General features: G+C 54.5%; 9 protein-coding genes across 9 annotated transcripts; 4 read left to right on the forward strand and 5 right to left on the reverse strand.

Annotated features, from left to right (window-relative positions):
* Nucleotides 1–74: 74 nt before the first annotated feature.
* Nucleotides 75–3,177, reverse strand: BDW47DRAFT_105346 (uncharacterized protein). The gene is made up of 3 exons (XM_024812539.1): nt 2,895–3,177; nt 1,183–2,756; nt 75–1,118 (listed from the first exon to the last, which is right to left on the reverse strand). Exons 1-3 carry the CDS (start codon nt 2,911–2,913, stop codon nt 297–299), a joined length of 2,415 nt encoding a protein of 804 aa, XP_024672424.1. The 5' UTR covers nt 2,914–3,177; the 3' UTR covers nt 75–296.
* A 166-nt stretch (nt 3,178–3,343) lies between these two features.
* On the reverse strand, nt 3,344–4,639 carry trm10 (tRNA (guanine(9)-N(1))-methyltransferase). Its single transcript, XM_024812540.1, has one exon. It carries the CDS (start codon nt 4,581–4,583, stop codon nt 3,351–3,353), a length of 1,233 nt encoding a protein of 410 aa, XP_024672425.1. The 5' UTR covers nt 4,584–4,639; the 3' UTR covers nt 3,344–3,350.
* A 48-nt stretch (nt 4,640–4,687) lies between these two features.
* BDW47DRAFT_105349 (putative NADH-ubiquinone oxidoreductase subunit GRIM-19) lies at nt 4,688–5,940 on the forward strand. The gene is made up of 4 exons (XM_024812541.1): nt 4,688–4,969; nt 5,076–5,182; nt 5,322–5,474; nt 5,556–5,940. The coding sequence occupies exons 1-4, from the start codon at nt 4,919–4,921 to the stop codon at nt 5,602–5,604; spliced, it is 360 nt and encodes a 119-aa protein (XP_024672426.1). The 5' UTR covers nt 4,688–4,918; the 3' UTR covers nt 5,605–5,940.
* Nucleotides 5,941–6,060: 120 nt separating this feature from the next.
* On the reverse strand, nt 6,061–10,943 carry BDW47DRAFT_105351 (karyopherin MSN5). The gene is made up of 10 exons (XM_024812542.1): nt 9,543–10,943; nt 8,828–9,482; nt 8,649–8,773; nt 8,525–8,596; nt 8,241–8,465; nt 8,089–8,192; nt 7,778–8,036; nt 7,581–7,723; nt 6,928–7,526; nt 6,061–6,861 (listed from the first exon to the last, which is right to left on the reverse strand). Exons 1-10 carry the CDS (start codon nt 10,371–10,373, stop codon nt 6,188–6,190), a joined length of 3,687 nt encoding a protein of 1,228 aa, XP_024672427.1. The 5' UTR covers nt 10,374–10,943; the 3' UTR covers nt 6,061–6,187.
* Nucleotides 10,944–11,414: 471 nt separating this feature from the next.
* On the forward strand, nt 11,415–16,054 carry BDW47DRAFT_105353 (SKI complex subunit tetratricopeptide repeat protein SKI3). Its single transcript, XM_024812543.1, has 3 exons — nt 11,415–11,665; nt 11,727–11,927; nt 11,978–16,054. The coding sequence occupies exons 1-3, from the start codon at nt 11,550–11,552 to the stop codon at nt 15,957–15,959; spliced, it is 4,299 nt and encodes a 1,432-aa protein (XP_024672428.1). The 5' UTR covers nt 11,415–11,549; the 3' UTR covers nt 15,960–16,054.
* A 31-nt stretch (nt 16,055–16,085) lies between these two features.
* BDW47DRAFT_131607 (OB fold domain-containing protein) lies at nt 16,086–16,820 on the reverse strand (the record flags this gene model as incomplete). The annotated part of the gene is made up of 1 exon (XM_024817351.1): nt 16,086–16,820. One exon carries the CDS (start codon nt 16,818–16,820, stop codon nt 16,086–16,088), a length of 735 nt encoding a protein of 244 aa, XP_024672429.1.
* A 203-nt stretch (nt 16,821–17,023) lies between these two features.
* Nucleotides 17,024–18,618, forward strand: BDW47DRAFT_105354 (COG1/VPS51 family protein). The gene has a single exon (XM_024812544.1). The coding sequence runs from the start codon at nt 17,112–17,114 to the stop codon at nt 17,973–17,975; it is 864 nt and encodes a 287-aa protein (XP_024672430.1). The 5' UTR covers nt 17,024–17,111; the 3' UTR covers nt 17,976–18,618.
* Nucleotides 18,619–19,416: 798 nt separating this feature from the next.
* On the reverse strand, nt 19,417–21,176 carry BDW47DRAFT_105356 (epoxide hydrolase family protein). Its single transcript, XM_024812545.1, has 8 exons — nt 20,836–21,176; nt 20,632–20,765; nt 20,309–20,581; nt 20,246–20,254; nt 20,001–20,190; nt 19,834–19,954; nt 19,625–19,780; nt 19,417–19,575 (listed from the first exon to the last, which is right to left on the reverse strand). The coding sequence occupies exons 1-8, from the start codon at nt 21,054–21,056 to the stop codon at nt 19,495–19,497; spliced, it is 1,185 nt and encodes a 394-aa protein (XP_024672431.1). The 5' UTR covers nt 21,057–21,176; the 3' UTR covers nt 19,417–19,494.
* A 293-nt stretch (nt 21,177–21,469) lies between these two features.
* On the forward strand, nt 21,470–22,666 carry BDW47DRAFT_125561 (uncharacterized protein; the record flags this gene model as incomplete). The annotated part of the gene is made up of 1 exon (XM_024816404.1): nt 21,470–22,666. The coding sequence occupies one exon, from the start codon at nt 21,470–21,472 to the stop codon at nt 22,664–22,666; it is 1,197 nt and encodes a 398-aa protein (XP_024672432.1).
* Nucleotides 22,667–22,739: the final 73 nt, after the last annotated feature.

Genomic DNA, 22,739 nt, shown 5'->3' on the forward strand with positions numbered 1-22,739 from the left:
CGAGTTGATGTGGATGCTGTCCCGTTATATTACTACTTACTCAAGGAAAATAGATACGATGAAGTACAAAGAATATAAAGATATGTCGTTCACAATTCGTATTCTCTTATTAGCTACTAGCCTACGTAATCGCCATCATGACAACGTCTCAATTGGAGCAAGGTCTCAAGAATCAATAAGGATAAACAATCAAAGGGGTATGCTGAATCTCGCAGAAAATAGAAAATAGAAAAGATCAAAAGATCAAAAGATCAAACCAAACAAGACAGTAGAAAAAGAGGAATAAAGGAAAAAACCTAGTACGGAGAATTGACAACATCATCCCGGCCCAACCGGCTCCCCCATCGCGTGCTACGGCGGCTCGGAGTCACTGGAGGCCCCGCAATGCTCTCACGCGTCGGCTTCTGGAAACTCCTCTTCGCGACCATGTTGACTTCATTCGGCAAGGCGACAATCACGTTCTTGTCGGAGCCGAAGCGGAAGTTATCCGCCATAACCTCTTCCGCATAGCGCTTGATGGTGTAGGGGTCCTTGCGGCCGGCGACCACCTTCTTCAAATTCCACGTGACGATGAAGGGACCGGTGGCGGTGACGATCGAAGTCTCCGACGAATCGACACCAGTGTTGAAACGAGCGGGGGTGAACGCGAGCGGTTTCTTCGTTTCGTGCTGGAACTGCGCCACGTGGGCCGGCTGGAGACCCAGACGTCGGGGCTGGGGCTTGGAATCCTTGGCGAATGGCTTCTCAAACCCAAGCTTGCCTTCATTCTTGCCCTCCTTCTGCAACGAATCGATGAGCAGGAGGTAGGTGCGGCAGGTCGCCAGGATCCAGCGGCCGTCGGCAGACACATCCAAACCGATGATCGCCTCACCCAGGGCCGGGATGTGCGTCTTCGCATTGATCCCCAGCCGGTCGAACATGCGGATATCGCCCTTGTTCGACGCAACCGCGAGGTATCCCTTCTCGGTCGTAGCCACCGACGAGAACTCGTTCTTGCTGGCGTACTGCTTCAGATCCGCATCCACCAGTTTGTTGCCAGCCAGACGGGGATCGATGCGGAACAGCGCATTTTGCGACGCACCGACGAAGGGCTGGGCCGCAGTCATCTGGGAGAATTTCTGTGGATGGTTAGTATCACCGTGTCTGATATAGAAAACGCCAGGAAGATAGAAAGGCACTTACGTTCTCCGGCGCGAAGGTCTGGACGGGGATATCTTCGTGGACCTTCCACTCGTCGACCACCTTGCCGTATTCCAGATCCATGCGGTAGAGCGAATTGGGATCCTCGCTGTTTTGGAGAATCATGTTGGTATCCTCGGCGTGCAACATGACCTTCTTAGGGCTGAACAGCTTGCCGTTGGGGGTTTCCACCTTGGAAATGTTGGTCGAAAACTCGAGGTTGTTATTGGGCGTATGCTTGAAGACGCCGATCTTGGAGCCGCGAACGACGAACGACCGGTCATGCTTGTAACCCACCGCGAGCTGGGAGTTGACATTTCCATCGGAGTCACGAGTCACCACATCATCCTGCTCCTCATCCGGGTCGTACTGTTCACTGCGCTGACCGTCGTCTGCGTCTTCCTCCTCTTCCTCCTCCTCCTCTTCCGCCTCGGCTTCCTGCTGTTCTTCGGCGTCTTGATCTTCCATGGTCAGGTCCTGGAAGGCGTCCAGCACGTACTCCTTGTCGGCTTCCTTGACCTTGACCCACTTCATCTCGTTCAACTGTTCCCAAAGGGCCTGCATCAGTCCTTCCTGGAACTTCTCCTCGGTGGCCTGGTCCTTGAAGCGCAGAAGCCAAGAGTAGGCAGAACCATCCTCAGCGTAGTGGTTGAAGATGAATGAGAGGTACTCAAAGTTGAAGACAGGGTTGATATCCGCAACAACGGGCTGTCCGAGCCATTCCTTGTCCTGGCCTGTAATCTGAAGCCAATATTGCCAGTTCCCGGTCTCAGATACGGTGGCAACCACATTGGCGTCTTGGAGAACAAATGTCCCAGTAGTGAAGTCGAACATGTGCAATTCCGCACTCTCCTTGGCGAGAATTTCTTGGGCCTCCGGTTGGTCCGCGGCGGGCGGAGGGGCTGTTTGTCCTTCTTGTCCCTCTCCGGCGGGCTTGATCTGCCCTTTAGACCGCGAATACTCCACGTCTTTGGCCATCGCTGCGGTAGCCTCTCCGGTGGAAGCCAGGGAGTGGGCGCGAGACTTGTTGGGCGAAGCGATGGGGCTGGCGGACGGGAGAGGCTTCTCTTCCTGGAAAGAGAACTCCTGCAGTTCCGGCTCAGTCGCCTTTTGGGAGCTGCGACGATATTTCCGCTCGAACTGGCACTGAAGGGCGGCCAATTCAAAGGTAGCGACTTTGTCGGCGGGCACCGTCGGGTCACAGACGAACTCAAAGAGGTCGCCGACGTCGCCACTCAGGTCGCTCCACGCTAGCACTTTGGAGCCTCCCTCGCGGACTTCCGAGCGGAAGTGAAGAGCTTGGTCGAGCAAGAAGACCTTTTCGTCCTTATCCACGCTGTCGTTGCCTCCCTCTTCGTCGTCGCCGTCGGACAATTCCTCCTCGCCTTCTTCGAAAGCCCTCTGAACGACGAGCTGATACTGGAACTCTTGCCCAGTACGACGGATCGAGGCCGCGGCGTCCTTGAAGATAAGCTCGGAATAACCCTTTGGCGACAGAGGGCGGACCAGGTACAGTTGGCCCTGAGGAATCTCGATGATGGACTCCTTCGAGGTGTCTCCGAAGAGGTATTTGCTCACTTGATATTTCAGAATAATAGGTCAGTGAGAGCTCAGTCACGATAAGCGATTTGGAGAGGAGGGGTAATTGGTGGGGTTTTGGAAGCGGCGATGGGGACAGAAACTGAATAGACAGAAAGAACAGGGAAAGAACATACCGTTGCGGATCATAAACATGGCTGTGGTTGCTTAGGCGCGTTTCTGATACAGCAGCAGAAAGGGCAGGGATCTGAGGAATGAAGGACGAAAAAAAGGTCGAAGTGGGGAAAGGGAAGGTGGTAGACGATGATCAGTTGAAGAAGGACAGAATCAAAGTCAGACAAGTGTCATCGCCTGAGGGGAAACAAAGATGGCAGACACAAGCAGCTCTGTCTCAACAGACTGTGGTTCTTTGAGACCTGGAAGAACCGGAAGCAGAGAAGTGAAGTGACCAGAAGGAAAAGAGGAGGTTGTTTTTTTGTTGATTGATCTGCCGTCATCGATCGTCCCGGTGGCAACCATTGTGGCGGTGCGGCTGACTCATACTGTGGCGTTACCTCTACTCTCTACTCTCTTCTCTCTACTATACTATAGGAAGTGAAGTCATGTCGATTACAGTATATACAGTGTTTATTTCACGCGTGTTCAGCACTAGCTTCCACCGTCTCCGTAGCGGCCTCCTGTGCAGCTGCCTCCTCTGCAACTGCCTCCTCTACAGCTGCCTCTTCATTCTCGACCACTTCCGCTTCACCACCCCCATCGCGCGGCGCAGGCGACTCGGAGGCCTTCAGCGTCCCACCCTTTCGCAGCGGAATGGCCTTCATGAACGCTTGACCCCAGTCTTTCAGTTCCAGCCAGTTGATCATGATTTCCACCACATGGTTGGTCGCCAACACCTGGCGATGGCTCATCTGGATATAGTCCCCGATCGGTAATTTGGCGGTCTTGAGGCCCCGCTCGACCGCTTGTTTGTAGCAGATCCCCTTGTACCGGTTCTTGTCCACCAATCCTCCCACAATGTAGGTACTGTAAGGTTTCAGCTCCGTCAGCGTATCGGGACTGTCACTGGTCAGGTAGACAATCTCCCCATCTTCCGGTTTGGCGTCCGTTTGGTCCGCAAACGCCCCCGCCAGTTCCCCCCCGTTGGGTTCGGTCATCCACTCCTTGGCCTTTTCGGCAGCGGACATGAAATCGTCCTCCTCCAGGATACGTACACCGCGCCACTTGAGATGCGACTGGGCCAGGACGGTGTCAAACCGCTCCTTCAACTGCTTGTTGAACGACGAGATCACATAGTGTGAGCGGTACGGTGCCCGACTGTTGTCCGAATAGGCTCGGGTGAGCTGCGATCCCAGGGAGATGCGCTCCTTCGGATCCATCAAGTCATCGAACCCGCAATCGACGAGGAAGGTGACCGGAAGCAAGGTCGACCGTTTGATCCGATACTTGGTCTTCATGTAGCTGTGTCTCAGTTCCTGGAATGCCTCCTCCCCGTTCTCTTTCGCCTGTTTGATAGCGGCCCGCCGTTTCTCCTTTCTCGCCCTGTTCTGGTCCTTGCGGTGTTGTTTGCGATCCCCCCGCTTCTCTTCCCACAGCTGCTGGCGGCGGCGCTTCTTCATTTGACTCTTCGACATTGGCTGGGCGGCATTGTCGTCCGCAGCCGCGCCCTCTCCCTCCGTGGGGTTTTCGCCGCCGTCCTTCTCATCCTTGGCCGCAGGGGAGGTCTTGTCCAGCGTCATGGCGGTATCTGCAGGCTCGGCATTGTCAGCGGGGGCCCCTCCCACAGTACCGGTCACTGCGGGCGCAGGTTCCTCCTGAGATTGATTGTCCAGCTTGGCTAATTTCCGGGGTCGCTCCTCCTCTTCCATTTCGTCTGGGGTTTATCAAGAGGTCAAGTCGTAAATCAGCAACGAGTAGGTCAACAAGGGCAACAACCCGCAAGATCGAAGAGGAATCAAGAGGTCGAATGTTAGTTCCAGCGGGCAAAAATATCCACCCTCAGCCAATCACGCGCCCCACAGCCCGCATTACCAAACCAGGACGCCCGCACGTGACCGTCCACTGCCGACTTCGCGACTCCGCTGAACATCATATCGTCGCCGGTCGATCTTCCTGCGAGTCTCTCTTGCTCTCCTGCCTCGCTATCCCGCCCATTCGCTCCAATTGAAGACTGTTGTCATATTCCTCAACCAGTCTTTTCACCATGCCTCAGGATATGCCCCCCGTGGGGGGCTACGGGCCCGTTCAGTACAAGGTACGACTCCATCCCCATTTTGCGCTTCGACGGGATGATACTCCCCAAGCAATTATGGAAAGGAAACCAATGAAATGAATGAAATCGGCTAATGGTCTCTGTCTAGCGGAACATCCCTGCCCGTGGCTTCCGCCCCGTCACCTACCTCATCGGCATGCACATGGTCATGGCCTGGGGCTACTACAAGCTCTTCCACGGTATCCGCGAGCAACAGTACGTTAACGATCGCCTATCCCCAGCCAACTTGGCTCAATTCATTCCCTCCATGAATACACCGCGCACCCGACACACTATCTACCACACATACCCCCACGCCACTGGTTGATGACCTTTTACTGACCATTCTCCCCAGCGAGCTCGGCCGCGAGAAGATCTGGGGCCGTCTGCACATCCTCCCCCTCCTCCAAGCCGAAGAAGACCGTGACCAGGCCCGTCGCCATTTCGCCGACAAGGCCCGCGAAAAGGAGCTCCTGGGCTCTGAGACCAAGGTGTACAACTCCGATCGGTACGTTTCCTACCTTTTATCTATCTATCCAGCCCCTCCCGGCAAACAAGGTCCTATCCAGCAACTAATACGAGTTTCCAGCTTCGTCCGCCCCACATTCGCCTACCTTCCTGCCCAGCTTACCCAATAAATGCACCAAATGGGCTTCGTCGGTGGATGCTCCGGTGATTGTGGTTGAGGGGGGATCGTTATGTTTCGTGTTTTCAGCGCCAGATTCATGGGTGGGTTGGTTCGGGTGTCTTGTGTCTTGTGTCTTGCGGCAAGTGGTATCACAAATCAAATCAAGTTAAACCAACTAACAAGTGGCGCTTGATGGGGCAAGAGAGGAAGAGAGATGATTGGTTTGGCTTGATTTTGAAAACTTGTATCTTGTAGATATACCGTCTGAGAGAGGTCTTCCTATTGACCTATCAATGTTGTTTCGATTGTTCCAATGATTCGCTTATTCAAGAGATTGTTTGCTCTACGGCTTTCGGTAGACTGTACCATGATCCTAGGGCTCGCATTGTAGAAACTATGCCTGTGGCTAAATGTATCGTATTGGGTCTATATTTCTTTATACCGGTATATCGAACGTACCAAAACCAGAACAACTGCGACATGGGACAGCCCCGTAGGTCGGCACCATACTGTACAGCAGACTGTAGAACAAAAAAAAAAGAAGAAAGAAGGGTCGCTGCTGTCCATCCGTAGACGAAAAGTGGGCAATAGCACTAACCAAACATATCCGCAACGCCGGCCAGGTCAGGTCCATCGTTGATGTCGACCTTGTTGGCCTGCTGGCCTTCCATTTCGCTGCTCATGTACCGCTCCTGCAGGGCACTCCGCGCTTTGCGCCGTTCTTCCCGGGAGCCGAGGATCTTGCCCTGCTCGGCGATGCTGACGCCGCGTAGGGCTTCGAGGAGGTCCAGGACTAGGGCTCGTTGCTGCCGGGCGGCGGCGGACCGGACGAGGGCGGCTTCGGTGTTGATGACTCGTTGTTCGTCCATCCCCGGAAGGCTGAGGATCACGGTGCGGGGCATCGAGCTGCACGAGCCGTAAAGGACCCAGATGGACGCGATCAGCTGGGCGAGATCTTTCTGCATGTCGACGAAATATGGCTCGTGGACAGATGTGATGCAGGCTTTGAGCACTTCGGAGCTGATGAACTCGCGGATCGTGACCGTGGTGGGTGTGTTGTTGGGAGGGGCAAAGTCTTGCAGGATCGATCGGATGACGCGCGTGATGATGCTGCAGCATCGGGTATCTCGCATGCGAAGGGCGTGGGTGCAGAAAAGCATGACCGGTTCAAAGATTTCGGGGGAGGAGAGGACAAAGTTCCGAAGCGAATCAGCCGCAGCCGGTGGCGCTGGCGTTGCGCTTGGGTCTGCTGGTTCTTCATCGGGGTCTGCGTGCTACTGTTAGGACTGACGAGATAATCAAGCCGCCATGGGTAGGGAATTGGAACACTTACTTGCTCGCTGCGGATCCAAGAGATTCGCGACCATGATCACCGCAGAATAAGTCAACTGCCGCAGAATACTTTCGGACTTCATCTCGTCCGCCAAGTCGCTCTCCGCCATCCCTTCCTTTTGCCGTTCAATCTGGTCCCATTCCGATGTGACCTTCCGGTCGATATTGGTGAACAAGGTGGCCAACATTGGCGGCAAGAATTGGGCACGGAAACGGACAGGGCAGTCATCGATCAAGCACCGTGAGATATTGAGTAGGACAGAGAACTGGTGAGACGAGAGGTGGGGCGAGTCTTTGAATAGGGCTTGAGAAAGCGGTCCAGGAAGCTCTGCGAACCCATAGAAATGCTCCCGCAGTTGGCTCATGCTGAAGAGCATCGAGTAGCAGGACTCTCGGACAGCCCTGATTTTGCCACGGACGGAAGATGCAAACCCTTCGAGTGAAGCCCGCGACGATGTGATCCGCGCATAGAACTCATCCCGGCTACCGGAAGAGATCCCCGCTTGCCAGAACCGGTCGGTCAAGATACGCCCAACGACCACCTTCATTTCCTCGGACATGCCAGCCCAGTTGGCAGGATTATGGAAAGCGTGAGCATTGCTGGAATGAAAGTTAGCCAGGTTTTCAATGGCCTGTCAACGACGGCTTGCTTACCTGACAAGCTGCAGCAGCGTTGGAAGGATCACCGGGATGATGTCGTGCCAAATATTGCATGCAAGCTCGTACGCCGGTTCTGTCCGTTTCAACTTCTCGGTAGATACCGCCAACATCGTTTTCGTGCCTCGTAGGGGCATTTGCTAGTTATGCCGTTATTAGTCAACCCCACGTGTGAAGCCGACAAAGAGACAAACCTGGAACTTTCGGGTCATTTCCTCCTGAATCTGCTTTCCTTCGCTGTCTAGAATAACAGATGTCCAGTCCTCTACCATGTGCGCTTGTTTTGACTGCATATAGGGACCGACGCTTTGCAGCCCCAGCATGGTACAGAACCCCTCAAAAGATGAGCTCACGCTGCGGAATTCTTCTTCTTGCCAAGCCTGTAGGATTGGCTCCACGAACGACGTCAATCGGGATTGACGCAAATAAGGTTCTACGTTGCTCGCGCGTTGCCTGCCACAGTTAGCGCATGCCGCACGGACATATGATTTCAAAGGCACCATACATTATGATGAGAAGGATCGATGTTAGTTCCATGTGCAGCCTGTCATCTACCCGGTTGGCCAGGGTGATCTCCTTGATCTTCGGCTCGAGAACGTCGTAAAACGTCTTTTCTTGGTTAGCAGTGCCTGCGAGGATATGTATGGTGAAGCTTACAGCGAAATAATCAGCGTAGCGCATGGCTAAACGACGGAGCTCGTGGCTCGCCAATCCATGAAGCTCTTTCACGGCCTCCGAGTAAGCAGGAAACTCCGGCTGGTCAGGAAGGCGCGTCATAAGGATGTATTCAAGTACTTTGAGCGCAAAGCTGGGGGTCTGGTTAAGAGCCTTGGACGAGATATCGACGATCAGCTTGATCACTCGCTGTTTCAACACCGGGTCCTGTATTTCCACACCGGTTAGTCCTAGCCGACACAGAAAATAAAAGGCATGAATCCTACCTCAAAGCTCCTCTGCATCAACTTGGAAGCCCATCCTTCCAATACGCTTTCCAGTTCGCCTCGCTTGTGCTCCTGGACTTGGTTAGCAGGCGGATTCGAGGCACATAGCACATTCTCAACGTACGTCTTGTTGTGGCATCTTACCGTGGGCGTAAACCCACTTATTATAGCCTTTTAGTGTAGCCTCCACGACGGCAAACTGCGTATCAGCGCGCATGAGAGGGATCGAGCTCTTCGAGAAGGATTTGACTATAAATCTGGATTAGCGTTCAGACTCGAGAACTGTTGGGATGAGTCGCCTACCATCGAACGGATCTACTCCATTATAAAGGTTATCTAGGTTACCATCAATGGTGGACAAGATGTGCGGAATGGCTTCTTGCGGTCTCTTGAGAACGATGATTTCGATAATAGATGAGCAGTAGCGCCGATAATTTCCTACAAACGCGTGCCGCTCGGGCACGGTGTCAATGTCCTCGAAGAGAAATGCCACGGTTGGGTTATCCGAATCCGAGGGCAAAGACTCCCAACGGATCAGGCGCTCGGTACAGATGCCCAGCAGCGGGGGGGTCAGCCCATTCACCAAGTCCGTATTCCCGACCCTCTCAGAGGCCAACAGTTTGCTCCACACATGGAGAACTGGAATCGACACCGTCAGACTCTGATGCTGGACCACCCGGATGAGAAGTTGGAAGAAGATGTGTAGGTTCATGTTCGGGTCAATGGCGAAGCTCTTCTCTTCCAGAAAGCCTGCGACGTAGGAGAGCATCTCGGACAGCTTCTTGGATATCGTGTACTTGGTGTCGTCGATGTCATCCGGCCCCACGATGGACCACTCATACAGACTCTGCATCAGATTCAAGAGCTCTGGCTGATACATCAAATGAACAAGGGGCTGGAAGCCCTCCATGTCGTAGTTGGATCTACTGTATAGGGAATGCAGGGCTTCGACGGCAGCCTAACCAACGAATTAGCACCGTAGGTCCGGAGCGAGCGAAAGGATCCACCGTGAACATACCAGCAGAACTTGCTCATCTTGGCAGGTAAACGCCCGGACGATGGTGGGGACGCAGTTCGACGAGATGATCGCCTTGGGAATCGACCACACCAAGACCGACTTCAGGGTCGCAAGGGCTTTCAAAGCCGCATTCTGTGCCTCCTTCGAGCCTTGCAGGCTTCCGATGCAGTCCTCGAGGAACTGGCACGTGCGCGACAACCATCCCTCGGGGCCGCATCGTAGCTCGACATAATGATCGCGCTTGGGGTAGATCTCCTCGAAAACAGACAGTGGCGTGCAGATTTCCACCATGGCTCGATTCAGGTCGGTCCCCCGGAGGGACGAAACTGTGTCCTCCCGGTAGAAGATGTCCTCCGACAAGGTCTCCAAAATCGACAGGACGAGCTCCTTGTGCACCAGGCTCGCCCCCCAGAACTGAACCAGGGTGTCATCCATCCGAATCCAGTCCAAGCCCCAGCTCCTCTTCGCGATCTCGGCCCAGAGCTGGGGAACTTTATTGCGGAGGTACCCAGGGTCTTCCGGGCGAACGGACTCGGCCAGCTTGAGGACCAAGTCCCGGAGGTTAGTGACCTGCTCGGTCGAGGTGAAGGTGGTGTGGCGCAAGACATGATCGAGGAGCGTCAGGCCAAAGTAGCGGACCAGGGGGCTGTTCTCGGGCCGGGACGCCAGCAGGAATCCATTTCGCGGTGCCGACTCGCTTTCCTTCTGTGCTTCGACAAACGTCAAGGCTTCCCGACGGAGCTCATTCGTGGAGGACGGGTTGTGGATGAGTTCTAGCGCACGAACCAGGTCGGTCATGCCGGCCTCGGACAGGTCGCCTTCGCTGGTCATCGTGTCTCTGGGGTCGACAGCGGGGGTGATCTATTCGCACAGTTTGAGTAGCTCTATACCAATGACCTCATCATCCAAGGCTCCGATCTAGCCTTCTTGCCTGGGAGTTGGATCTGGACGGGAAGAAGGAACCGTCCACGACCAATGCGGTGCTGATAGTAATCGAAGATATCAGTCGACCGTGCCCTCCGTATGCAATCGTCAGACAAGTGGATAGGATTGCTTATAAAGGACGGGCAGAAAAACAAAGGGCGCAAGGTCGGGGGGTCGGGGACTCGGGGATTCTGCCAGACGAAGATGAGGGGAGTAATGTTGTTGTTTAGCTAAATTAGGACAAATCCGAATCCCCAAAAACAGGACGAATAGTGCAAGACAAGTAATCTTTCCCTGGTATAAGCTTGAAATGCGATGTCAAAGGGCCTTTCCTCAGAGACAAAGAACGACGCGTGGGGGGAAGAAGGTGGAGAGAGAGAGAGAGAGAGAGAGAGAGAGAGAGACAGACAGAGGGAGAAGGGAAAGTACGTGCCTAAGGACTCCCTAAGGCACGCTTTAATTCCACGCGAGTTTTGCACCCGACGGTCCTCACCGCCTCCGCCTTCCCCTCTCTCACCGCTTTGGCCTTATCATCCCACTTCTTTTGTCGATCTTATGCTGCCTGGTGGGAAGTAGTTGTAGATATAGACCAATACTGGAGAATTATATATGTGTTTGGATCATTTCGAGTATTTAGATTAGATTGATAAGGTTAAGCTAGTATCTTGTGGACGAATATCTGATCTCCAGCTATCAAGGGAAGCATTCTAGCCTGTTCATACAGTATATCAAATTACTATATCTGATTCTACGGTGTGTACATCTATCTACTAGATGTGGACATAAAGCTGTACTTTACCATCCTTATGTTCATATTGTACATCCCCAAATGTGGTCAGGTTACTATGCAAGTAAGATCCAAGCTGATAAGGCGGGCTCTGACGTACCCTGGTCTCTTAGCTGAGCACCCGCTCTGCTCTTCCCCACAACGGCCACACCTTTTCCACCTCACGTTCCACGGCCTGCTCCCTGGACCAACCTAGACGTCGCACATTCCCAATCGGTTGCTCTCGACTTGGATTGCCTTTTTTTCTATAGATTCTTGACCAGGTACTGGAAAGGTCATGCTGAGTCGAGGTTAAAATGTCCAGCAAATCCGCTCTCAAGGCTGTGCGGACCGCACTAGACTCGAAAGACTTCGAGCTCGCAGCCGACAAAGCCAAACAGCTCGTGCAACAAGAGCCCCAAAACTACCATGCGTGCGTGATCATCTCCTCGTGACTGTCTGGTTGATAAACTAATGGTTGAATCGGGGTGTAGCAATGTTTTTCTAGGACTCGCGTTGGACAAACTGAGCAAGACCAACGAGGCGGAAAAGGCTTACCTCGCAGCCACTCAAGTGAAATCTGACGACAAGACTGCATGGCAGGGTCTCGCCAATTTATACGAGAGGCAAGGAAATCTCAAGTTGGAACCGTACCGCGAGGCGGTCGTGCACCTGGCTCGGATCTATGGGGAGGCGTACGTTCCCCCAGACTCGATCTAACGAATACCGGCTGATTGGGATCCAGAGATGATAAATACCGGTGCCAGGATGTGGTCGACAAATATATTCTCTTTGCAAAGAAACATGGCACTCGACTCCAGCACAAAAAGGCCCTCGAGCTCCAGCTGCCGACCGGTCCCCTTTACGATCTGCTCGAAGGTCGCGTCCCCCACCCGTCGCAGACCTACCATCGCCTGGCCGAATTTACCGAATCGGAAGAGAAGGAGTTCATAAATCGGGAGATCGGGGAACGCCGGACTCGTCTGGGTGCGAAGATTGACCAGGTGACGCTGGAGGTGAAGCGCGAGGCCTTCAAACGGAGTCAACTGGAGCCGCTCTATCGCGGAATTATCGACTGGTCGCACGATGATCAGGTGCGACGCACATACGAAGAAAAACTACTAGAGCGTGGATGCGACGTGCTTGCGGTCTCCCCGGTGAACGAGAAGGGTGCCAAGCGGGCCGAGGTCCTCAAGGCCGCTCAGGACATGGTCATCATCAAGCACCCGTTCGAGCTGGCTTGGAAGATTGTCCTCGAGTGGCATGATGTTCAAACCTTCTCGGAGTGGGACCGCGTTTTCTTAAACGATTACATCGAGTTCTTTCCGGAATCCGGGCTTTCCAAGATCCTCAAGGGCTTTCTGGCCAGTGACATTTCGCCCTTTCCCAAAGACACTGAGGAGTCTGAGGATTCCAAGGATGCGAAGCAGTCGAAGAATTTGAAAGAACCCAAAGAGGCCGACATCAACGGACAGAATGGTGAAAATGGCAGTGCCGAGAGCAACGAGTTAGCTGCCCAAGACAGTCTGATTCTAATGGTGGAAGGCCTGGATCTGGCATCATCGTCCGTCGTCGCTCACCGGATCATGAGCGAGCTTTACCTTTACCTTGAAGAATACGAAAGCGTTGTGGATGTTGCTCGGAAGGGGCTCCAAAATCTCCAAACCCTAGTCCAAATGACGGGATTGAATCTCAAGGATACCAAGGATTCGATAAACATCACGCTTGCCAATTCCCTGATCTATCACCAGTCACCCCGGCATCACCCGGAGGCGAAGCGGATCTTCCAGGAAATATTGTCGAGGAAACCGAAATTGACGAGCTGCTTGCTCGGTATTGGTGTGATCCTCAAGGTCGATGAGGACTACGCTGAAGCCGTCAGCTTCCTCGAACGCGCGTTAGAGCGGGATCCAACGAATATCAAGGTCCGCGCGGAACTGTTTTGGTGCAGAGCGCTCAACGGCGACCTCGTCTCTGGCCTGCACGGCTTGCAGGAGGTTCTCGCAGCGTTGAAAAAGGAACGCGTAGAGAGTCGGGAGTTCAAGGGTGAAATTCTCTACCGGATTGGATACTGTCAATGGGAGACGGACACATCTTCGGCTGCACGCAAAGACCGAAACGGTGCCTACGCCAGCTTCCTCGCAGCCGTTCAAGCCAACATGAACTTTGCCCCGGCATATACCAGTTTGGGTTTTTACTACGCGGACTACAAGAAAGACAAGAAGCGAGCGCGCAAGTGTTTCCACAAGGCGTTCGAACTGTCTCCGTCGGAGATTGAAGCCGCCGAGCGACTTGCCATGACGTTCGCGAACCACAAAGAGTGGGATCTAGTCGAGGCGGTATCGCAGCGGGTGGTCGACTCGGGTAAGGCCAAGCCAGCGCCCGGCTCGAAGAGGAGAGGCTACAGCTGGCCCTATGCTGCGCTGGGCACGGTCCAAATTAATAAACAACAGTACGCCAAAAGTATTGTTTCATTCCAGGCTGCCCTACGGATCACGCCCGGGGACTACCACTCGTGGGTGGGGCTCGGAGAAAGCTATCACCACTCGGGACGTCACATCGCGTCTACCAAGGCGTTTGAGCATGCGCAACAACTTGAGGACACTCTTTCTCGGGCCGAGAAGGAGAATGTCTGGTTCGCGCGCTACATGTTGGCGAATGTCAAGAGGGAGCTTGGAGAATACGAAGACGCCATCGCGAGATACGAGGACGTCCTAAGCATCCACCCCAACGAATTCGGGGTCTCGATCGCACTTCTCCAGACGTTAGTCGAGAGTTCCTGGAAGAGTCTCGACTCCGGCCTTTTCAACGACTCTATCGAGCAGGCGCGTAAAGCCCTCCTCGTCGCCAGGTCCATCGCTACGGAGCGAGTCGACATTTTCAATCTCTGGAAAGGCATCGGAGACGCGTGCACGATGTGTTCCTTCGTCAAAGCCAAGGCAAGCAAAATGCCCCTAGACGAAATGCAAGGACTCCTCGGCACACAGCTGGAAACGGCAGCCTTCGACCTCCTGGCCGATGTCGATGAGCTGGGGGCGAACTCCCTGTCGCTGCTTAAAAGCGAGGAGTTGAGCCCGTCCGACAGATTCATGTACGCCTCTATTCTGGCTTTCAAACGGGCGATCCATGTTTCCCAGCAAGACATCCACGCCCAGGCCGTGGCTTGGTATAACCTAGGATGGGCCGAGTACCGGGCCTACAAAACCGTGCATATCATCTCGAAGAACAAGGGAAAGAAGCCGCAGCGGAGGTTCCTCAAAGCAGCGATACGCTGCTTCAAGCGAGCTATCGAACTGGAGGCTGGAAACTCGGAATTCTGGAACGCGTTGGGAGTAGTGACCACCAGCTTGAGCCCCAAAGTGGCCCAGCATGCTTTTGTGCGGAGTCTGCATCTCAACGACCGGAGCGCGCAGGTGTGGACGAACATCGGGGCCCTTTACCTCATCCACAACGACATCCAGCTCGCGAATGAGGCCTTCACACGTGCACAGTCCTCGGACCCTGATTACTCCCCGGCGTGGGTCGGCCAAGGCTTCCTGGCACTGCTGTTTGGCGATCCGCAAGAGGCGAGGGGTCTTTTCGAGCACGCATTCGATATCTGCAACTCGTCGTCGGCGTTGTCGAAGAAGCAGTACACCATGACTTTGTTCGACCACCTGATGACCGATTCGTCGGCCTCGAACGAAGTCTCGGAGCTCATCCAACCCTTCTTCGCTCTCCATCAGCTTTGCTCCCAGGATCCATCCGATCTCCCCTTCGTCCATCTGTCCTCTCTATTGGCAGAACGGATCGGCGAGCTCTCCGATGCGGAAACCAGCCTGCGAGCTCTCTGCTCCGCCGTGGAGGCCGAGTACGAGGTGTCCGAATCGGCGGGGGCGCTTTCGAGATACGCACAAGCGAACGCGGACATTGCCCGTGTTCTGCTCGCACGGCAGGAGTTCGAGGAAGCGGTCGAGAAGGCGGAGACGGCGCTAATGCTGTCCGGCGAGGAAGATGCGGAGAAGTTCGACCCGGAGACAAACCGTACATTGCGCTTGTCAGCGCACCTCACGGCAGGACTGGCGCACTACTATCTGAAGTCGATGGACAGCGCGATCGACATGTTCCGTGATGCATTGCAGGAGGCGGACAATGCGCCCGAGGTCGTATGCCTCCTGGCCCAAGTGCTGTGGGCCAAGGGCGGCGAGGAGGAACGAAGCGTGGCCCGTCAACAGCTGTTCGACTGCGTTGAGAACCATCCGGACCACGTCGGCGCCGTGACCCTGTTAGGGGCAATTGCGCTACTCGACGGTGACAGGGATGCCATCGAGGCTGTCGAATCCGACCTGCACCAGATGATCACGCGCGATGACATCGAGATTCACGAGCAGTCTAAGCTTGTGAAGCTCTTGACGGCGGTGTCTGCGCTGGGTTTCGGCGATAACGCGGACGTTCCTGAGGAGCAGAGACGGGTTGGAGAGGCGACGGCTGCGGTGATGAGAGCGCCGTATCAGCCCCAGGGCTGGATGGAACTGTCTGCCGCTTCGCAAGCTGCGCATCCCGCGCAGATGGCCGTGGGGCGAGCGCTACGGAATGCGCCGCCTCGCGGTCGACTGGAGGCCGTCGATCTGGCCGAGGCCTATTCGCAGACGGGTAAGGCGAGTGATGCGCTGCGGGCGATCATGGTTGCTCCGTGGAAACAAGAAGGTTGGGACGAGCTCAACCATGCAGTGTCCACCACAACGTAGACAGTATGAGTGTGGTGGGATATGGAGGGTTACTGTGTAGATGTTAGACCACATAGTTAGACCTGGAATGAGTGACGATGACAATACATACCTCGAGGGGCGTTTCCCCTCGTTTTCCTCTGCAAATCATCCCTGAGCGCGCTCCATCTCCCCCAAACGATCCAACAACCTCTGTTTCCTCCCCTCCCTCCACGCCAAATCCAACGCCTCCACCTTCCCCCCAAGCAACGTAACACACTCCGGCGTCAGCAGCACCATCCCCCTCGCAACCGTCACATCCCGCAGCACCAACTTCGCCCCAATAGCCATACTCCCCAGCGCAATCCCACCCACACTCTTCAACTCGATCGCCACCGCACGCGTGCCCCTCGCATCCTGCAAAATCAACCGATGCGGCCCATTACTCCCGCCCGACTCATGGGCTCCCGCATTCGTCGTCGTCGTTGACGAACCCCTCGTCACACCCTCCGAGTCATCGACGTTGACCGTGCGCACGATCTCCCGCCCGCGGACGGCCTCGCCGCGCTCGACGCGCTCGATCGCCTCCACCTGGCTCCAGAGGCTGGTGCCGATGTCGTCGATGTCGAGGACTTGGACAGGGATGGGGCCTTGCAGGCGGCGTTCTTGAACGGTTGGGTTGAAGATATCTTCTGGGAGGAGGGATGAGGAGGTCTCTGTGGTGAGGGAGTCGCGGAAGTCGGAGGCGAGGAGGCGGAAGTGGGCGGTTTGGGTGAGTGCGGAGAGGGGCACGGTGCGGTGTTGTTGGGTGGATGCTAGGAAGGCGTTGAGCCAGGTGGGGGATACCGGGAGGGAGTATTTGGTTTGAAGGTGAGTTGTTAGTTGGGCGGATTTTGAGGCCATTGGGATTGTACTCTTCGAGATTATACTTCTGAATTTTATTGGGGAAAGAAAAGGTGAAGTTGGAGATGATTTGGAGATGCGACGGGGGGAATAAATAATGCATGCACGGACCACTGCTTAATTCACTGCCGACTGACCGCCTTGCTGGCATCATCTGTCCGTCTCTCTCCTTTTGGCGCCTCCTTTACCTTCATTCTCCACGTCTTGCATCCAATTGCACATATTGTCTCTCGTTTCCCTGGAACCCCGAAACACAACATTGCTATAATTGTCTACTCTGCTATTTCCACCATGTCGACTTTCTCCTCCCCCCGTCCCTCCATCACCTCCTCCCGCGCCCACTCGCCCTCCGGACGCCCGTCCCTCGACACCCTAAATACCAATACCGGCGGCGGCCTCAGCGCATCATCGACGCCCTCCACCGCACGAGCTCTCTCCCCCTCCATGTACCCACGGCGCAATCGCGCCGCCCTCCGCGACTATTACAACCTGAAACCCAGCGCAGCCGCAGAAGCCGGACGCCGGTCTCGCAGCGTGCCTCGGCACACCGACGCAGGGGACATCTCAAATCCAACAGTCGTAGCGACAGGGACAGAGCTGGACAGCACGGACTTTGACGCCCAGCGCTACGTGAACCAGCTGCTCGCGTCGTCGTCGCTCGCGACGGTGCTGAAGGCGGAGAACTCGCTCGTCGGGGACATCCGCACGCTAGACAGCGAGCGCAAGGCGCTCGTGTACGACAACTACTCGAAGCTGATCCGCGCGGTTGAGACGATCGGGAAGATGCGTAAGAGCATGGACGATCGGGGGGCGCCGTTGACGATGACCAAGACGCTGGAGCCGGCTATTGCGTTTGTGGCGGAGACGGCGGGCGGATTGATCCAGGAGGGAGAGGAGCATCGGCGGCGGATGAGGGAGATTCGTGCCTCTGGGGAGACGGATCGGATTAGGGAGGCCGAGAAGGCCACTGTGAAGTGGGTGCTGGGGGCGCCTGCGCGGCTGGAGGGTCTGGTTGCGGAGGGGAAACGGGATGATGCGGAGAAGGACTGGGATGAGGTGGTTGATGTGTTGGAGAAGTGGGAGGGCGTTAAGGGTGTTGAGAGTGTGCGGAAAGCTTGCGAGAAAGTCATGGGGAAGAAGAATGAGGCGTCTTGAGGGGTTGGTCTCATGATATTGCATCTTTCCGACCTCTAGCCAGCTCTAGTCCACTCAGGGGCATACTTGCTACGGGCAAGGCGACAGAGTTGACAAGTCTACTCTCTTCTGGATCTGTCCTCTTCCCGGAGTCGGTCAAGAATCACATCTGCAGGTCTTTGACGTGCTGGGAACGCACAACGATGTGGGGAAGAGCTTGCTGCTCAACTCTAGAGAAGCCGTTCAATCCCTCCTGGTACTAGTTACCAGACCAGTCGACAAGCCCACTACCGCATTAAAATGGCAGCCAAAGCAGAGACAAGCATGTAACCCACGCATGGGTATAGCAGCGATTGATCGAACGCTACACCAGACTCTATCGACCTTGGTGGCTGAAACCTCCGATATCACACCAGAATGGACCCAGACACAATACTGCGATTCCGTCGAGCTCCTGCCATGGAACCTTATTCAGGGGTTGGGGTCTCGTTCGTTAGCATGATTAAGGAGGCAAACCCTCCACAGTGTTTTCAAGACGGCCAATTGAGAATGTCGGAGGCAGACAACAGAGTCATCCTTTCAGTAACTCCTGCAAAATGTTCGAACTTCCTTGTAAATGCAACATCATCTGAACTGTACGTCTGCGCTACCACATACGGTGTCGACTGGGCTCACCATACACAACCACAAAGAAAGAACAGCAATGTAACAGAATAATAATAAAATTCTGTGTCAATTATCCTAGAGTAGAACCCCAGGTATTCTTCCAATGAATCAGTCCGTACAGTCCACTCGTCCTTATCATCTGGGATTCTCTTCTCCTTTATTGAACAGTCCCTGTACATTGCAATATATCAAGAAACTGTACCCCTACCTAACCCCCCAAAACATCCCCACTAGAAAACATACTCGCCCTCAACCCATACGATTTCCTCCCCATAATCCCAAAATAAGTATAAGAATCACACACATAATAAACCGGCCTCCAGTCAACAGCCACCAACCCCAGTTCCCTCTCCGCCGTCGCCAGCGCCACCAGCGCCCACCATCTATCCACCCGGGCCGGCGGCGCAAAGAGCATCCATTTCCCGGAGGTAACGCCTGTCTCGCGCGCAAGCGCAAAGATCTGCCGTTCGAGGGTCTCGCGGAGGGGGTTTAGCTCGACTTTGTTGTCGTTCGCGCGGAGGATGGCTGCTTCGTCTTCGTGTTTCTTGTTTTTCTGATCTCTCTGATTTTCTTTGGGTACGTGCTACGAGGAAGAGTATTGTGGTTGTCGTTGGAGTCTTCTGATGGGGGCTCCATGTTCTTCTTTTCTTCGTTTTACCGGAGGAAGTAGTGCCTGAGTTTGGGGGTAGGTTGGATGAAGTATGGGAACGATACCGGTGACTACTGTTGGGTTATATCTCAAAGAAAATTATTCACTTGCTCTTACTGAATATTCCAAAGAGGAAAAGATCTTAAGTGTCAATCGGTCCAGTTCAGTTATCTGTTTGCCCTCTGACTGCTACGCAGCCTTTTGCAACAACTTCCTCTCTCGTATCTACGACCACACCTGTTTCACGAAATCCGTCAGGTCAGCTTTCATGTCCGCAGGCCGTTCCAACGCCGCAAAGTGTCCGCCCTATCACAGTCAGTTCAATCCAAGATGTCTAAGACAGCCCTAAACGCACCGTCTGATGCTCTCTGAAGAAAACCAGATCCCCCGTAGCTGCTGCCCAGCTCTTCGGCGTTGGAATCAGCTCGTTGGGAAAGTATGAGTATCCAAACGGCTTGTGGATGTATTTCTCATTTTGCAAGGCCGCTGCGCTGGCACTGGGTTTGAATAGCTGTTGACGTAAGTCTTTTATCTATTTTCCTCAAGGGTCAAGAGCCGACGTACTTCACGATAGGGGTAGATGGCGCGCGGAAAGGTCTCCGTCAGCCAGTATAGCGACACCATCTCCAGGATGGTGTCCGCCGAGAGTGGCTCGTCAACCCATTCCAGATACTTCTCTCCGACCCTACAGAAGTAAGATACTAGTCCTGGAGGTGATGAGACGGACATACCACGCAAGCAGAGCAATTGGGCTCGAGGCCAGGACGTGACCAATGGTGCTGGGTCGGGTGGCATGCTCCATGGCATAGGCTATCCCCGTAGTCCTGAAGGCGTTCATGCGATCCAGTCCCCGTTTTTCGAATGCGGTCAAATTCTCGGTCGAAGCTCCTTCCGAAGGGGATTGCGTCGGACAAAAGTTCACTTTGTCGTTGTTATCATTCACATACGCGGCAGAAAGACGGCCAGATCAACTCACCGTGAACAGCTGAACACAATGTCAGTCATAGTCAACGCTCCAGATCCCGTCAGCAACACATACCTTTGCAGCTATCATACTTCACCGCTAGCGATCGGGAGACGCCAGCGCCGATGTCACCCCCTTGGGCTACATACCCACTTTCAAAACCGAGCCCCTTCATCAGTTGATCCATGATACGGGCCACATCCTCGCCAGAGAAATCTCGGTCCAGTGGGGGGCCTGAGGAGAAAGCATAACCCGGGAGGGAGGGGACAATGAGATGATACGGGAGGGTGCTGGGGCTGAACTCATCCTTGAACAACTGCAGAAGCGGCAAGAACTCAAAGAAGCTCCCTACCAACCGTTAGCTGTAGATGCAGACGAGGTTGACCACCTAGGATTACCAGGCCATCCATGGAGGAGGATAATAGGGATGGCGTCGGGCTTCTCGGAGAAGAGCGCGGCAAAATGAAGATTGATATCCTCGACTGGGATCGTGAATTGGGGAAAGCTGTTGGCGCGAGTTTCGCACGTTCTCCTATATGGTTCTGCTCAGCCAGATCCATGCAGATATACCTATTAAGCTCGACTGGATGTCATATAATTACCAGTCAAATTGGTTCAACCACTTGTCCCGAGTATCAGACAGCCACTCCGAGGTAATCCCAAATCGACCATCGGACTGGGAGTTTTCATAAGTAGGCGGAGCAATCCTGGACAGCCGAACCAACATATGTAGCTCGACAAGTTTGTCGTCGGACACGGAGACCGAAAAGGGAGTGGGGGAGATGGTCGCGGTGGGAGGGAGTTTACTGAAGGGAAGAGACATGATGTGCTTGGTATGAACTAGTTGACTTATCAATGTGATGTATGAAGTGCGAACTGAAGAAGTAGAAGTGGAAGTGGAAGTGAAAGTAGAGTTAAAGTATAAAGAGAAGAGGAAATGGACGAAGAGCGGGGAAAATTATACTATTTATATACTGATTGAATACTAGCCAGCCTCGAGTATACGTAGATCGTTATAGCCTGGGATTATTAATTATCATCAATCAATCCGTCAATCAATTGCTGAATACTGCAGTATGACAGTCATGAAGGACGAAGATCAATCCAACCGGGGACGATAACCTCTATCAAACTGATAATCCTCGGCCCCACTACCAGATCCTCAATTTCTTCATACTCCAGATCTCCCCACCTCAAGGGATCCCTCCCCAGGTACAAACAGTACTACTATTCACCATGCAACATCCTCCCTCGTCATCAACCGTCTATCTAGACCAACCACCCAGCTGTCTCCAATTCTGCCCCTCAATCCCCTCCCAGTTCATAATCGGCACCTATCTCCTCTCCGAGACGCCCCTCCCCGACGGCACCATCCAGCAATCCAAATCCGGCAGTCTCCAACGATGGTCTCTTAACCCAGAGACCAACGAGCTCTCGCTCCTCAAGAGGATTCCCCTCCCCTACGCAGTCTTCGACCTGCACTTTCACCCGCGGGATCCGACCCTGCTGGCAATTGCCACCAGCACGGCCTCTGTCGCCCTGTTCAAAGTCGACCACGCGAGCTCCGACATCACCAATCTCTGGACTCGCTCCGTGCACGAGGATCCCTCCGTGCCGGCTCTCTTCCTAGCCTGGACGCCGTCGCACTGGCCATCTGGCGACGCCGCCAAGGATGACGGCTTCGCAGTGACCTTCTCAGACGGGCGCACGGCCGTCCTCGCCTCCACCAATCCGCTATCATCATCCAACGGAGACGTTACTGTCAAAGAGATAGGCGCTTTCGACGCAACCGTCCCCATCGAGGTGTGGTTCGTGGCTTTAGCGACCTACGAGGATGCCGACACTCCCGGCAGGAGTAGCATCCCGTACATGTTCACAGGGAACGACTTTGGGTCTTTGCACACCCGCCGACTAGCAGCTGAGCAGGAAGACGACTCTATTTCGCTCTCTGCAGTCGTCGACTACGAAGATCGCGCGCGCCACCACACCGCGGGCGTGACTTCCATCCTTCCACTACCAGTTCCGCTCGCTGACGGCGCGCCGCTTTTACTAACAGGGAGCTACGACGAGTCTCTGCGGGTGTACCACGCGACGCGACGGGGGGCAGTACTGGCGGAGATGGGTCTCGGAGGCGGAGTGTGGCGGTTGCAGCTGCTGAAGACGACGGAGGACGCCGAGGGAGGGATGTCGTTTCTGGTGTTGGCTAGCTGCATGCATGGTGGAGCGAGGGTGGTTCGTCTTGTGGGCGCAGACTTGCAGTGGGATATTGAGGTTGTGGCGGAGTTTACGGAGCATGAGAGTATGAACTATGCGTCGGATGTGTGGAAGCCTGAGGGTGGGTATTCGCTGGATGGGACGGCGGGGTCGGACTTGCTTTGTGTGTCGAGTAGTTTCTACGATCGACGGCTTTGTACGTGGCGGGTCCATGTCTAGCCTTCTCTTTGTTTTCTTTTCCTTTCTTAAAGGATGGTGTAATATAGTTCAAGAATTCAGGAAGATTCGCTAA

The sequence above is a fragment of the Aspergillus candidus genome, assembly GCF_002847045.1.
Source record: "Aspergillus candidus strain CBS 102.13 unplaced genomic scaffold BDW47scaffold_20, whole genome shotgun sequence".
Classification (NCBI taxonomy): Eukaryota; Fungi; Ascomycota; class Eurotiomycetes; order Eurotiales; family Aspergillaceae; genus Aspergillus; species Aspergillus candidus.

Coding starts and splice junctions, on each gene's coding strand:
- BDW47DRAFT_105346 (XM_024812539.1), bottom strand. Junction 1,119..1,182: donor AGACCTTCGCGCCGGAGAAC/GTAAGTGCCTTT, acceptor AACCATCCACAG/AAATTCTCCCAGATGACTGC.
- trm10 (XM_024812540.1), bottom strand. CDS start 4,583: ATGGAAGAGGAGGAGCGACCCCGGAAATTAGCCAAGCTGGACAATCAA.
- BDW47DRAFT_105349 (XM_024812541.1), top strand. CDS start 4,919: ATGCCTCAGGATATGCCCCCCGTGGGGGGCTACGGGCCCGTTCAGTAC. Junction 4,970..5,075: donor ACGGGCCCGTTCAGTACAAG/GTACGACTCCAT, acceptor GTCTCTGTCTAG/CGGAACATCCCTGCCCGTGG. Junction 5,183..5,321: donor CACGGTATCCGCGAGCAACA/GTACGTTAACGA, acceptor CATTCTCCCCAG/CGAGCTCGGCCGCGAGAAGA.
- BDW47DRAFT_105351 (XM_024812542.1), bottom strand. CDS start 10,373: ATGACCAGCGAAGGCGACCTGTCCGAGGCCGGCATGACCGACCTGGTT. Junction 8,193..8,240: donor GCTACGCTGATTATTTCGCT/GTAAGCTTCACC, acceptor AACCAAGAAAAG/ACGTTTTACGACGTTCTCGA. Junction 7,527..7,580: donor ACGCTGCTGCAGCTTGTCAG/GTAAGCAAGCCG, acceptor CTTTCATTCCAG/CAATGCTCACGCTTTCCATA.
- BDW47DRAFT_105353 (XM_024812543.1), top strand. CDS start 11,550: ATGTCCAGCAAATCCGCTCTCAAGGCTGTGCGGACCGCACTAGACTCG. Junction 11,666..11,726: donor GAGCCCCAAAACTACCATGC/GTGCGTGATCAT, acceptor ATCGGGGTGTAG/CAATGTTTTTCTAGGACTCG. Junction 11,928..11,977: donor GCTCGGATCTATGGGGAGGC/GTACGTTCCCCC, acceptor ATTGGGATCCAG/AGATGATAAATACCGGTGCC.
- BDW47DRAFT_105354 (XM_024812544.1), top strand. CDS start 17,112: ATGTCGACTTTCTCCTCCCCCCGTCCCTCCATCACCTCCTCCCGCGCC.
- BDW47DRAFT_105356 (XM_024812545.1), bottom strand. CDS start 21,056: ATGTCTCTTCCCTTCAGTAAACTCCCTCCCACCGCGACCATCTCCCCC. Junction 20,766..20,835: donor TGGTTGAACCAATTTGACTG/GTAATTATATGA, acceptor AGAACCATATAG/GAGAACGTGCGAAACTCGCG. Junction 19,576..19,624: donor TCTTCAGAGAGCATCAGACG/GTGCGTTTAGGG, acceptor TGACTGTGATAG/GGCGGACACTTTGCGGCGTT.